The sequence below is a fragment of the Trichechus manatus genome, unplaced genomic scaffold (assembly GCF_000243295.1).
Source record: "Trichechus manatus latirostris isolate Lorelei unplaced genomic scaffold, TriManLat1.0 scaffold00310, whole genome shotgun sequence".
In the NCBI taxonomy this organism is placed as follows: Eukaryota; Metazoa; Chordata; class Mammalia; order Sirenia; family Trichechidae; genus Trichechus; species Trichechus manatus.
Window position 1 is genome coordinate 65,115 of NW_004444246.1, and position 15,673 is coordinate 80,787.

Here is a 15,673-nt window from a genome sequence, read left to right on the forward strand (position 1 = left end):
GTCACTATGAGTTGAGACTGACTCAGTGGCACCCAATTACAATATTTACAAGGGACAGTGTTAAAAACATATATTATTAAGTGAAAAAAATACAGTTACAATATTATATATTACTATATAATGTTGCTGTTGGGTGCTGTTGAGTGGGTTCTGACCCATAGTGATCCTATGTACAACAAAACGAAACACTGCCCAGTCCTGCACCATTCAAACAATCGCTGTTATGCTTGAGTGCATTGTTGCGGTCACTGTGTCAATCCATCTTGTTTAGGGTCTTCCTCTTTTTTGCTGAGTCTCTACTTTACCAAGCATGATGTCCTTCTGTAGGGACTGGTCCCTCCTGATAACATGTCCAAAGTATGTAAGACAGTCTCGCCATCTTTGCTTCTAAGGATGTACTATAATACTAAGATATACTATATAACACAGTACTATAAATACAGTCTTTGTAGTGTTCATATGCTTATAGTGCACAGAATATAGCCTGGGTGGATACTCTCTAAAATATGAATGCAAATTATCTGTGGCTTTGTGTTTACAGATGTTTTTATTCTCTTATTTATTTGTAAATGCATGTGTCTAGTTTTCATAAATTAACTATATTTTCATTATAGAATTAATACAACAATATAGAAAATATACTGAAATAGAAGTCACAAAATTGAAAATTTATCCCAAGCTTGAAGAGTAATCAGCTGTAGGCTCTCAGACAAATCGCAGCTTTTTAGAATCTCAGGCTCTCAATCTATAAAATGGGGAATAATTTTATCTGCTCTGTCTACTTGTTATCATTGGCAAATTAGATCATGTATGAAAAAGCCTTCTGGACCACTAATAAACAATATACAGTTACTAATTTCAGGAAACATTTAAATGGAACTAGGAAAATAAAGCTTAAAAAATTAAATGATAAATCCTGAAGTATTTTATATATCAGAATGCAGTAAATAATTTAGGATATGATTGTATTAAAACAAATCAAGAAATAAAACTTTCATAAGAATTTTAACTATGCAGGGTTTGTAAGTGGCTACGTTTATTTTAAACCAATTTGCAAAGTTAGGAGCAAAAGACGGTGGGAATTTGTAAAGCTGAGATACTACATGACAGAAAGGACTTTAGACATCCCATCGACTGCCAGTTGGACCACTTAGAACATGATAGGAGTAATTGCTTCATTAAACGAGAAATAAAGCTCCAGGATCTCTAAGTCCTTAGTATTGCTTAGCGTCTCTCTAAAGGGTGAGGGGATGGGGTAGAAAAAAGGGAAAGGAAATATCGGTCAGTGGGCCTCTACTAGCCCCAACTACGTGCCTGGCATTTTACATGCATGAACATGAGTCATCATAAAACAAAATTATGTTCATCGTATTCTATTTAGTTGTATGAGAAACCACACAGATGGAATGGCTGCTGATAGCAAATACATAACATCTTTTACATGTAGAACAGTCCACAATGGATACTCAGTAAATAACTTCTTGAGCTGGTAGTTTTAACTGCCTTTAAATATAAACTGTATACTTAACCAATACATTTTACAGTCCTAATGATTTTACTATTCACAAAAACTCTTTAAGTCAAAATCAGACACCAAGAATTGATTCTTTCTTTTCCTTTTTAATGTTCACTGAACCTCTCCCATATGCCAAGCACCATATTAAACAATTTATATTTTCTCCTTTAATGCCCAAAACAATCCTATGAAATAGGCATTACTCCCACATTACAGGTAAAGAAAAGGAGGCGGGAGGATAAGTAACTTCCCAAGGTCACAGTCCTGGACAATGGTTGGCCAAGTATTTGAACCCTGACCTCACCATTAATTTGGGCATGTCCGATTGAGTGACTAAAGTGGCTAAGCATTTTCTTCTGCTTAGCCCTTTCATGGTGCTAGAGTTGGCTGGAGGTTGTAGTTATTGGGTTGCCGGGCCACTGCCAGCAGCTTTGGGAACTCACTCTGTGAATAAGTAAAACTCTCTTTCCTTAAAGCATACAGCCTATTTAGGTAGACTAAAAAACAAACAAAAAACTAGACCAGTTGCTTTCAATTCTGACTCATGATGACCTCATGTGTGTCAGAGTAGAACTGTGTTCCATAGAGTTCTCAATGGCTGATTTTTTGGAAGTAGATCACCACGCATTTCTTTCAAGGTACCGTTAGGTGGACTCAAACCACTAACCTTTCAGTTAGCCGCTGAGTGCTTAACTGTTTGTACTACCCAGGGATGCTGAGGCCTGCCATAAAAACATGGCTAATCAAACATGGCAGTCTGTGACAAATGCCCAAGATATGGTCCAGATGTGAAGCTGAAGAGGATTTTACAGGAGACAGATTCCATGCAGGAATTGATGTTACTGAGGTCTGAAACATGGTTAGGTATGACTAACGAGGAAGGAGAGAGGAAGGCAAAATAATACGCATAAATATTTGGATGGTGGTGGTGCAGTGGTTAAGAGGCTGGATGCTATCCAAAAGGCTGGCAGTTCGAATCCCCCAGCCATTCCTTGGAAACCATCTGGGGCAGGTTTACTCTGTCCACAGGTTTGCTATGTGTTGGAATCCACTTGATGGCAATGGTTTTGGTGTTTTGGTTTATCACTATACTAGGAATGTTCTGAGAAAAATGAGATGCCTATCTAACTGATCAGAATGTGTTGAAAGTTAGTGGGAGGCAAAATTGGAAAAACAGGCTGAGTCCAAACCTTTTAAAATATCTTCTCCTTAAAACACACACACACACAGGCACACACATCTATGTATCCATGTATAGTCATATTAGGTGCCCTGGTGGCACAGTGGTTCAGAGCTTGGCTGCCAACAAAAGGTCGGCAGTTTGAATCCACCAGCTGATTCTTGGAAACCCTATAGGGCAGTTCCTCTCTGTCCTGTAGGGTTGCTACGAGTCAGAATAGACTCGACGGCAACAGGTTTGGTTTGAGTTTTTTACATCCATATTGTATATCCACCCCCCGCCCCCACCTCTTACCTCAAACACAACTCTTCAAACTTTTGATATTCTCAGGAGCACTAGTTAAGAATTACCACTAGAGGGCATTATTATCCTGCAAGCCTATTTTAAAAATTACCATAAAAAAATTTAATTTATTCCCCTGATTTCAACAGAAATCACCACTTCCTCTCAAATTGAAAGGGAGGTAGATTCTTGTCTCAAGACTTGTTGTATTTTGTCATTATGGGCTAAGTCTTGCCAAGACCCTGCTAATCCAAGTGAGTAAATATGAAGGAAAAAAATGCAAATAAATAAAAACAAATGCTTTTTTTCAGCAATGATTCCCCTGAATCATTATTATTTTCTGCTAAGCCTTTAAAAGAACTATGCATGGCACCCTCCCAAGCATAAGCAAAGTTGCTGGATAGAATAAATAATTACCACGAAGCTAGTGGTTATTGTTTTTTCTTTCCTCTTGCAGAAACCAAGTCTCAAAGGGTCCATTTGCTTTGCAAAAACAGAAGGACTGGTTTCATCTCATTATACTTACTTTACTTTGGGTATTGAGGATAAAGAGCTTGTCATCTGTCTCCAGCAGTTTGCATGCATAAGCTATGTTGACAGCTGTCTCCTGCTTGTCCCCTGTCAGCATCCAGATCTTGATGCCGGCTTTTTGAAGGGCTTCTATAGACTCAGGGACTCCCTCCTGTAGGCGGTCTTCAATGCCAGTAGCACCTATAATATAAACAACGTACAATAGGACTTGCAAGTAAGAAACCAAAATCCAACTAGGTTATAACTGAATCTTTTATCTGTTCTAGCCAATACAACTGTGAACCATACAAACTGCTCCAGTAGCATCTACAGATCCTAGACCAGTGTCAAGACAAAAGTCATATATAAAGTGATATTTTGAAAAGAAGCCTCAGGAACCAATGAGTTTATTAAATTTACTTGTTTTCTTTTTGACTAGCATCCTTTTCTTAAATTGAGGGCATTTGATTCAGTCATTTATGTAATCTTGTCTAAAATTATATAATCCTATGATTCCATCCCCAAGGGTAAGGGAGGTTTTTAAAGAATGCTCTTGCCGTAAGATATAACGTCTATTTACAATCCTCTTTCATAACATAGGTCCATAATTCCCTTTTCCAAAACACTAGGTGCCAGATTTGTTTCATAATTCAAGTTTTTCAGATTTTAAAAAAGTAATATGACACATATGCCTCATTTCATAAAACCTGTAAATCAAGTATATTAACATTTCTGTAGTAAACCTTACAAATGTTCACACTAAGTAGGATAATACAGCCTATAAATAGCCTTATGCCAAACCAGGCTTGACTTTGCTGCCAAATAAGTTTGGCACTAAACCCACAAGAGCATTTTTGATTTTGGAATTACAGATGAGGAAATGTGGACCTATACTACTTATACCATCACAGAGAAATTAATTCGGAGTACACATCACTACTCTATTTGCTAGATACTAAGTTAGATAATTGTTTTTCTCCTTCTCCTGACTCTAAGGCAGTGCTTCTCAACTTTGGCAACCCCTTAGAATTACATGGGAGCTTTTAAAAATTCCAGTGCCCGGGCCATAACCTACACCAAGTAAATCAGAATCTTTGGGAAGAGGATTCAAGTATCAGTAGTTTTTAAAGCTCTCCAGATGATTCTAATGTGCAACCAAGCCTGAGCCAAGACGTGTTAGCTGTGCAGCCCTTAACTGAAATCAGCAAGAGATGAGAAATAAGTTTTACCGTCCAGTAGCAGGTGCAGAATAAAGGGCATGGACCCTGAAATCAGGTAGACCTAACTGTCTCAGTTATTAACACGCAACTTTGAACTGAACAAGTCATTGAACCACTCTGTACCCCAGCTTGGGCTAAAAAAACGGAGATTAGCTCTGAAGATTAAAAAAGACAATGCATGTTAAGTACCTTATCCAACGCCTGGCAAGAACCTTTAGCTTTCTTCTCTTGAACAAGGATATTTATTTGGCTTTGGACTCTATGTTAAGTATTGACATATTAATAGATCTTCATCGTGACGATGAAGCCTAGTTCAATGCACTGGAAAGCACAATGGAAGGGATTGAAGCTGGGTAGAGATCAGACCAGAAGGGTAGGCAGAACCCTACATTAGAGCAATTTTTTTTCAAAGGCACTGGTGAATACCTTATGTAGAGACATACAGTATTTTTTAAAATTCTCCATTTAGAGAGTATAGCATAGTCTACCTACCAAGTAGGGTTAGTTTGTTCTCCAACCTCATGGCAGATTCAAACAGTAATTCTTCCCTGTTGTCAATGCTGGTTTCAGCTAAAAAATGATTCTTCAGCCACTCCGCATATTCACTGTCACTCATGACCTATGGTGGAAGAAAATAAGAACTCTGAGGCAGTCTGTACGATCTTAAAGGATTTTCCCAGGACTCTCCCAGGGCAAAACATTAAGTCTTCCACTTGTTTTAGGTATTCCTCCCTGTGGGCATGCTCATGCCAGGTTCCGATCCTCATATCACCTGGTCACAACCCTCCCAAACTCTGTAATTAGACTTGTGTAACACTGATGGCAAAATCTCCTGGAAATTATAGGCAGCACATATGGTGAAAGTAGGTTAATCCATTCAATTAAGCCTGGGAGTATGCAGGTGGGAAAGGACTCCCCTCGGCAGTTAAATCCAGAGTGACTCTAGAGGTGCTGTGAGAAGGTGGTGTCAGGACCTGTCAGGTTGAGGGATTCTGTAGCCAGCAGCACCTTTGATATCTTTTGACAGTTTATGTGGTTAATCATTCATCAGAGGCAAAAAGAGAACGAGGAGGGCTACACAGGTGAAGCTAGAAAATTGTTTACAACAAAAATTAAGTGGACTAATAACAAGGAGTCCCTAAACAAGGAACCAGTGATACATTTTTTTGTCTTCAGGTTGTCATAGAAGGAGAAATCTACATTTCAATTCTTACAAAGTAGGATAGGGTGAAGGAGTTTAGGCAATTTCTCCACCTATTTATTCTTGTCTGATATCCATTTTTATCAGGGGAAGAAGCATGTCACTGAAAGATCAGAGTATCTGTTTCCCATCATTCCTATGACTAGGTGTGCGAGGCAGGTTGATCTTCCATGCAGTTAACGGAGTGTCTCGGGGTCTTCAATAGACCCCACTCTACCCAAATGAAACTCCTAAGAACTAGAATTCGGAAAGGCAATGAGAGGTCCCCAGTTTGATTTTAGGTCCCAGCAATAATCTTCAATTCATCTTTCCAACGAGCCCTGTAGTTTGGGCATTACTGGACGGCTATTAACAGCATTGATACTTTGATCTCTGTGTATTCACCCTGACAATGAAGTCTCGTTCACTGAAGTGGAAAGCAGAATGGAAGGGATTGAAGCTGGGTGGAGATCAGACCAGAGGGTAGGCAGAACCTCATATTAGAGCAATTTTTTTAAAAGGCACTGGTGAATGCCTTTTAAAATGAATGTGCTGCTGGCTACAGAATCCCTCAAACTGAACAGTCCTGATACCCCCTTCACACGTCTAGAGTCACTCTGGATTTAACTGCTGAGTGAAGTCCTCTCCTTATCTTCTTTACTGGTTAGAATTCAGGATGGAAGAGAGAAAATGGATGCTCTGACTTCTAAAACAGCATAAATCAACTGTAGCGCTCAGAGCCAGGGAGGGGGAGAATGAGACAGGGGTGGGTGAGATGTGGAGAAGAGGAAGATAGGTGGATGGAGTAACTTCTTTGGTTCTCCTCCAGTATTTTTTCTACGTAGGCTGGTTGTTCTTTGTGTCTAGCCCTTCAGTGTTCACTAGAGTCCCTGTTATAGTTTATAATTAACTTTCTTCTCTCCCCATAAGCACATACTTCTCTTGCACTAGCCCTTACTACACTCTTTCCCCTAAGCTGACTTTCCTCCTCCTTCTGCTGTTCCCTGCCTTATTTTGAAATACAATGGGATAACAGATTTGTAGTGAAGGAAGAAACATGCTGTCCAGGTATGCAGTTGGAAAGGTGGCTGTGGTCATGCTTGTAGGATGGAGCTGGGGAAGTTCTGGCTTATCAATGAGAGAGGACCCTATGGGGGTGTGAGGGCGTGTACAGCCTCATTGCAGCTGAGCAGTTTGACTTGGTCAGTACCTTAGCCACACTTCATCAGACAAGTGGCACAACAAACTTGACCAATTCACTCTTAAACATCTCCATCTCTGTTTCTCTCATGCCTTCAGGAGTAGTTCTGGTAATAACATGTCTCTCTCAAATCATGTCTTTAGAAGCTGTGTTTTCTTTCTTACTACTTAAATTTTTATTTAGAAAGAATACACTCTGTCCCAAGAAAACACAATAGAGAATAATCACTAGTACTGAGATAATATCATAGTACATTTACCTGGATTTACAGACAAAGACTCTTATGGGCACCTAGGGATAATAAATCAAGAACTTATACGAGGAAAATCCAGGCCAGTCTCTGACCTTACTTTTTCCAGAGTATATTTAATGCTGTAGGACAGAGGAGCAATATTCTCAAAGTCCTTGGGAAAAGAAAGTAGGATCCAGGGATTTTTGTTCCCAGCCAAACTGCTGTTCCCATTCAAAGGCACTAGCAGATAAATAATGAAACATGAAAGAACTCAGAGACTATACTTCTTAGGCATTCTTCCGGCAAAACACTTTGAAGACAAACTTTAAACAACCAAGATATTGAACAGAGGACTTTCCCCAGTGCCTAGATGAGGGTTTGATACATGCTAGTTTTCAGTAAATGGTCACATGAGTGAAAGAACAAAACAGATGGGTGTACTAAGCGGCCTCACCTTCTTTGCTATACATAAAGTGCGGAGGCCTCGTTTGGCATAGTCATCCAAGTGTTTCTGGGTTTTTTCTCTTATTATCATCTGTTGCTCTTCCAGACTTGCCCCATCTGAAATAATTAACAAAACACAAGTATCCTCAGCAGTCTGTCGTATTACAGACGTATCTTTAAAAACAATGATAGTTTAACCCACAACAAACAAAAAACCTTTTAGTTTTGGGGAGGGACCCCCTCAGAATAAATCTTTCCCTTGTTGCTTTCCCCTTGGGGAGAGGAAATCACCAAGAACTTAATTCACACACAGTTCCCACACCATTAATAATAAGAGTAATAGTAACAATAATAATGTTAGCTGTCATTTATTGAGCACTTACCTGGTGGTGCAGTGGTTAAGAGCTCGGCTGCTAACCAAAAGGTCAGCAGTTCGAATCCACCAGCCGCTCCTTGGAAACCCTGTGTGACAGTTCTACTCTGCCGTATAGGGTTGCTATGAGTCAGAATTGACTGCAACGGGTTTGGTTTTTTTTTGGTTACTATTTTCTAGGCACTTGGCCAAAGATTTGACATACACTGCATATTTTTAAACCTTTAATGTAAACCTCCCAAGACCCTATGAAAGAGGTACTATAATCCCCACTTTATAGAAAATGAGTCAGGCACAGAATAGTCAGGTAACTTTATCAAAACCTAGCTAATGACAGATTTGAACCCAGGTCTGTACATCCACAAAGCTTATATGTTTTTCCACCAAGTACTTTACCAGGTGTGACTGATTCCCAAATATCTGCTTCTTTGCCTTTATAAAACCATTGAGAGTGGCCTTTTAATCTCAGAGCCCTCCATATCACTACCGTCTCAGCTCTGTATGCACCCACCTGGTGAAGCCATGGAGAGCAACTCCATTATTACAGAATCAGCACCCTTCGTATACACCACAATTTGGTTGGAAAGGGGGTGCCGGACCACAACAGACATTCTTTTTCTTACAGAGTCAAAGGGCAGGATGTGTAGGAGTTGAAATGTTAATGGTCCCAAAGCAGCAAAGTCCACCACGACCTGCTCTGGAGTCCTGGACTGTAAAGTGCATTGGTAAGCTCTGGCAGCATACACTAAGGCCGCTTCATCTGGGCTCTCGGCCTCATAACACAGGCCCGAGACCAAGGGCTGTCCAGGGAGGGAGTCCACCTTGCCAATGCTGATGCCTGTGTCACTGTTTTGTTTCTCTACTTCTTCATAGCAAGCTGAGCTACTAGAGCACTGCGGGTTCTCACTCATCTGGGAGCCTTCTTCCTCCACAGGTGAAGCCAGTTTCATTCGACTAAAGAGAGAGAGTCTGTTCACAAAGGCATTTGGAACTCCAGAAGATGGCTCTTTCCCACGGGCAAGAGATGGTGAACTTGATCTTCGGACAGACAATCGCTGGAAGAGATTTTTAATCTCTTCCAAGGACTTGATGGGCATTCCACTCAGTGATGAGAGTCTTATCTACGAAAGATAATTTATGAAGGTCTCAATAATACAGTCAAAAGAAGTTTATAACAACTTCACAGTCAAACTGGGAAAAAATTAGATACTCAAATTACTTACAATTGCCACAGAAAACATTTATAAAAATAAAAGTAGCCATGATAAAAAAAGATCTGCTAATGTCGATGATATTATAAATTTCTACAAACATTTAGGAAAGAAATTCATAGCAACTTCTGATTGCAATAAGACATAAAATGTTAAGATCATTTGACCCTAGGGGAATCTTTGTAACAATTTTTCCTAAGGAAACAATTTAAATTTTGGAAAATCCATAATGGTTATTTACTCTGTGTGTTCTAATAATAAGTTAAAAATTATAAGCAAATTAAGTATTCAATAATAGCAAAACAGAAACATCTTCAAATGTTATATATTTTAAAATAAAGTTTATAAAGGCTATGGGGTAATACTGAAAAAGCTATAAAAACTGTATCAACAACATAAGAACAAATAAGTTAAAATAATTATGTGAAGTAACACTGGAAGAAAACCCAAAAACCTAACCCATTGCCATTGAGTTGATTCTAACTCACAGCAACCCTATAGGACAGAGTGGAACTACCCCATAGGGTTTCCAACGAGTGGCTGGTGGATTCGAACCGCCAAACTTTTGGTTAACAGCCAAATGCTTAACCGTTGAAAGTAAATCAAAAGGTTAACAAAATATATTTTTCTCTTTTATTCCCCAAATTCCACAAAAGGCTGTTTTTGATTTTTTAAACAGGCCTGTAAGCAAAAGTAGCTTAAGGAAGAAGAGTTATCATCATCATAATGTGAATTTGAGTTTCCATTTTTATAGAACTTTTTCTTGTTCATAACCTGCTTTCTTCTAGATGTTAACTTTTATTAGTGATTAAACTTGGAATTTAACACTAATTGTGGAAGACTCATTAATTGCAACCTAAAATTTTCCCATTCAGAAATGTCCAAGGAATTATAAAAGTTTTCTCCTAATACTAATTTTATAATGAGTATTATTTGGAAGGACTCGTGCTGATTAATTTTCAAACTTATTGCCATCTCTGATATGAAAAGAAGAGTGAAATTCAGTCTCCGATGAGGTTTCTGTATTCCACATGTATTTTGTTTAGCTTCTTATTCACTACCTTTCTATTGTTACCTTGAAATGTCACGAAGCTTAGGCTTTTATACGCCTACACAGATTTTTCTTTCAGGCAATAGAATTTCCTTGGGGATAAGGCAAGAGCATTCCTTAAACAGAAGACACCAAAGGATGTTTACTTTCGAAAAGCATGTGTGAGAAAAATATTATGATGGGGAAAAAAGAGAATCCAGTGATTTATTCTCTAAATACACAATCACTTTTCAAAGATCAACTTTATAGTTGAAACATAAAACTACAGTTTCCGATCAAATGAAGCTTAATTAGAAGTAAAGTATTTTCGAGCTAAAGCTGACCACGTTTGAAGCCGACAAAAGAAAATGATCTCATGGAAAATTAAAATTTATACGGGTTGTGCTGCAAATTGAATTTTAAGTGGATGTGTGCAAAGGGGGAGATAGTTATACACAAGGAAACTACCACAGCAAGTGGTGAATCATAAGTCTCGAAAACAAGTTTTCCTTCTTAATTGGAAATGAATTTTCCATGAATTCTAAGCTACAAATATGATTAAAAAATCTAGCTTTTGTGGGAACTGCAGAACGTTGGTATATTATAGATGTACTGGACTTTAGATTGATGGAGTTAAAACTAACCCAATTTGTACATGAAGAAGGAATTATCTAAAAGAAACCAATACTTTATATTTTGTTTGATGTAGTGTATGATGTTGTTGGTCTCAGAAGTCTGAAAGAAAGCTCAAATTTGGTAAAGAAACCAAAGTAAAATGAACAAAGCCACATTCTACAAGACTGCTCTCATCAGCTATCCTCCTAGAAGCAAAATAATGTAACAGCTCGGACCCAGACTTCCTGAGTTCAAACCCCACTTCTCAAATCCAACAAACTGGTAGTGTGACCATGAGTATGTTACTTAACTTCATCTGTAACAGTATCTAACCCATGGGGTTGTTGGGAGGATTAAATATGCTAATTTAGGTAAAGCACTTAGAAAATTATAATAAATGCTGAATAAATATTACCTGCTTTTAATATTATTATTTCATTATTATTACCCATATAACAAGACTAGTACAAGTATATTTAAACCCAAAGTTCACTTCCGGAAGTTGACTCTTGTTTGCCTTAGAGACTTTACCTTCTGTCGTGGTTGGTTAGGAGCAGAAACAACTACCGTGTTGCAAATCGCCAATGCAATGAAGAAGTCAATAATACACAAAGTCTCCAGTGGTGGACTGTGGACAGTCTCATCTGGTGAGGTAAAGAGCTGAGGTGTTATCTGACTAAACTTGTCCAAAAGCCTTGTGTCTGGTACCACGTCTGTTTCCTGAAGATCCAACAAAACAAAGCGTTATTATAATAAGTATCTAAAAATTATACCTTTAAATCAATATGAGAAGTATCTTTTATAGCCAGAATCTATGAAGCATGAGATAGTAAAGTAAGTTTTTCTAAAAAAAAATTAATGTATATGGTGTCATAGGAAATGAGAATAGGGAAATAAAAGATGTAATAAAAATAAAATGGAAAACTCAGAATACACAAATATCTACATTAATAGAGGCTACCTTGGCTATTATTTTTAAACTGAATAGGAGATAGGAACAATACTTACACCAAAATCTAGCTGGATGTGTGTTTTTTCATTTTGAAATGTACTGTGTCAGAGACATATTTTATTGTGCCCAGCATTCTACCTTGCCCAGAGTCATCCAACAGCAATTGATGAATACCAATTCACATTAAAGTGAGGGTATTATTTATACCATTTTATTTTAACAAAATATTTTATAACTCAAGTCCTTATTATTGTAGAAATCAACCCCCTCAAGTAAAAATTACTATAAGCAGGCTAACAGATTTAATTAGCAATTCCTAGTAATATTCTATAAGATGTTAATAAGTGTTCTTCTAAAAGAGATTTCTGATCATCAAATACATGTGCTAATTGTGCCTATACCCTCCTCTTAAAGATTCTTAGTACAAATTGGCTCTAAAAGGTTGTTATTAAAAACAAACAAAAATCCATTTTGTTTAACATAGTGCTTCCCACACTTGAGAGTACTAGTTTTAACAAAAGAATGTGGTAATATAAATCTGTTTATAATCCAGTAACACACAGTCAACTGCTTTAGAAAATTTTCAGCTGAGTCAAAAGAAAGACCATCAGCTCAGAATCAAGTTTTCACAAAAGCACCGTTTTATTCTAGAGAAGTCCTGGACACAGTGAGCCTGCAAAGCACACTGGTTTCAGAAAAGCAGAAGAGTCGATTTAGCAAAAAAAGAGTAAACTATGGAGGTGTGTGATACTGGAGTCAGAAGAATCTGGCTTGTACTTTACACTCAGGAGTTGATGAAGGACAACATAGGCTTAGTAAGAAAAGAGCATGGGTTGAAATTACAGGGCTGCTGTACAAACCAAATGAGATAATGAAGAAGATGAAATGAGATACCAAGTGCCCAAAAATGTAATGATCCTTTTCCTTCCTTCCTACCTTCTCAAATAACACTCTCACCTTTAGGTATGTTATCAGGATCACAATGGATTTAAAAGGTTCCAGTTATCTGCTGTCACAAAGAATTTCTATCTAAATACACCAGTTTCTACTGTCCTGTGATATTTGACCTAACAATATTTGAATTTTGTTGCAGTTGATGGAACTCATAGCTACTCATCTGATGGCTGTTCACGAATGAGTCTGCCACATACTCAGAGAACAACCCTGGCCTCAAGGGCCTCATTGTCAAGTCAGAAGAAGAGAGTGGCCAAGTCTGAGACTATCACCAATGCTGTCAGTCAAGCAATACTTGGGAAAATTGTGTGGTATTTTATCAAGGCCTATGATTATACTCTCATCTAATGCTTGTCAGACTCCATGGATTGGGGCAGTACTTCCAAAGGCATCCTTCTCAGAATGTTAATATGTATTAGCAAACAAAACAAAACAAACAAAACCCAAAAAAACAAAAACAGAGTTCCACAGCGAGGTAAATTTAAGAAATGTTTAAACTGAACAGGTTTCTTTATTGCACTACATCTCAGAGGCATTAATGGATATTGAGACTATCCAAGAAGAGGCTAGTACTGACAGGCTCCCCGAATTTTGTTTTTTAGAGCTCTTTGTTCCATAGGACTCACTTAGGATTGAGCTAGAGATGTCAGAAGCAGTTAGTGATTTCATTGTATCAATGATCTCAGCATTTATCAATGATTTCAAGAACTGGCTTCAGGACAGGACAGGACTCTATTACATCCTGAAGTTGATCTAAAGCTAGTGAAAAGTTTGTAACTTCTGCCTCTGTGGTAAATGCTATTGATGTAAGTCAATCTAATAGGTCGTTCAGGGAATTAGACGGCTGTATGACACATCTGTCACTTTGTTGTATTGTGGGGGCTTGTGTGTTACTGTGATGCTGAAGCCATGCCACTGGTATTCAAATACCAGCAGGGTCACCCATGGTGGACAGATTTTAGCTGATCTTCCAGACTAAGATAGAATAGGAAGAAGGACCTGGCTGTCTAATTCTGAAAAGAATTAGCCAGTGAAAACCTTACAAATAGCAGCAGAACATTGTCTCATACAGTGCCAGAAGATGAGCCCCTCAGGTTGGAAGGCACTCAAAAGATGACTGGGGAAGGGCTGCCTCCTCAAAATAGAGTAGACCTTAATGACATGGATGGAGTTAAGCTTTTGGGACCTTCATTTGCTGATGTGGCATGACTCAAAATGAGAAGAAACAACTGCAAACATCCATTAATAATTAGAACGTGGAATGTAGTAAGTATGAATCTAGGAAAATCAGAAATTGTCAAAACTGAAATGGAACACATGAACATTGATACACTAGGCGTTAGTGAGCTGAAATGGACTGGTATTGGACATTTTGATTCGGACAATCATATGGTCTATTATGCCAGAAACAGCAACCTGAAGAGGAATGATGTTGCATTCACTGACAGAGAGAACATTTCAAGATCTATCCTGAAGTACAACGCTGTCAGTGATAGAATAATATCCACCTACAAGGAAGACCAACTAATATGACTATTAATCAAATTTACACACTAACCACTAAGGCCAAAGATGAAGAAATTGAAGATTTTTACCAACTTCTGAAGTCTAAAACCAATCAAACATGCAATCATGATGCATTAATAATTACTGGTGATTGGAATGTGCAAGTCAGAAACAAAGAAGAAGGATCGGGAGTTGAAAAACATGGCCTTGATGATAGAAACGATGCCGGAGAATGTATGATAGAATTTTCCAAGACCAACGACTTCTTCATTGCAAATACCTATTTTCAACAACATAAATAGCGACCATACACGTGGACCTCACCAGATGGAATACACAGGAATCAAACTGACTACATCTGTCGAAAGAGACGAGGGAAAAGCTCAATACCATCAGTCAGAACAAGGCCAGAGGCTAACTGTGGAACAGACCATCAATTATTCATATGCAAGTTCAAGTTGAAGTTGAAGAAAATTAGAACAAGTCCACAAGAGCCAAAGTATGACCTTGAGTATATCCCACCTGAATTTAGAGCTCATCTCAAGAACAGATTTGACGCATTGAACATTAATGACCAAAGACCAGATGAGTTGTGAAATGACATCAAGGACATCATACGAGAAGAAAGCAAGAGGTCATTAAAAAGAGAGGAGAGAAAGACCAAAATGGGTGTCAGAAGAGACTCTGAAACTTGCTCTTGAATGCTGAGTAGCTAAAACAAATGGAAGAAATGATGAAGTAAAATAGCTGAACAGAAGATTCCAAAGGGTGGCTTGAGAAGACTAAGTAAAGTATTATAACGACATGTGCAAAGACCTCAAGATAGAAACCCAAAGGGGAAGAACACGCTCAGCATTTCTGAAGCTGAAAGAACTGAAGAAAAAATTCAAGCTTCGAATTCAATATTGAAGGATTCTACAGGGAAAATATTATACTATGCAGGAAGTATAAAAAATAGATGAAAGGAATACACAGAGTTACTACCAAAAAGAATTGGTCTATGTTCAACCACTTCAGAAGGCAGCATATGATCAGGAACCGATGGTACTGAAGGAAGAGGTCCAAGCTGCACTGCAGGCACTGGCAAAAAACAAGGCTCCAGGAATTTACAGAATACCAGTTGAAATGTTTCAACAAATGGATGCAGCACTGCAAGTGCCCACTTATCTAGGCCAAGAAATTTGGAAGACAGCTGCCTGGCCAACCAACAGGAAGAGATCCATATTTATGCCTATTACAGAGAAAGGTGATCCAACCAAATCCAGAA

The 15,673-nt window shown here is 38.2% G+C and overlaps 1 protein-coding gene across 3 annotated transcripts in view; it reads right to left on the reverse strand.

Annotated features, from left to right (window-relative positions):
- Positions 1-15,673, reverse strand: part of ATP10D (ATPase phospholipid transporting 10D (putative)) — a 170,786-nt gene that overhangs the window by 40,119 nt on the left and 114,994 nt on the right. For all 3 annotated transcript variants that reach the window (XM_012559790.2, XM_023725451.1, XM_023725452.1), the window contains 5 exons: positions 11,526-11,714; positions 8,650-9,259; positions 7,776-7,882; positions 5,201-5,327; positions 3,505-3,689 (listed from right to left, as the gene is read on the reverse strand). In XM_012559790.2, coding sequence (XP_012415244.1) covers positions 3,505-3,689; positions 5,201-5,327; positions 7,776-7,882; positions 8,650-9,259; positions 11,526-11,714 — 1,218 coding nt within the window. The remainder of the gene's footprint in view (positions 1-3,504; positions 3,690-5,200; positions 5,328-7,775; positions 7,883-8,649; positions 9,260-11,525; positions 11,715-15,673) is intronic.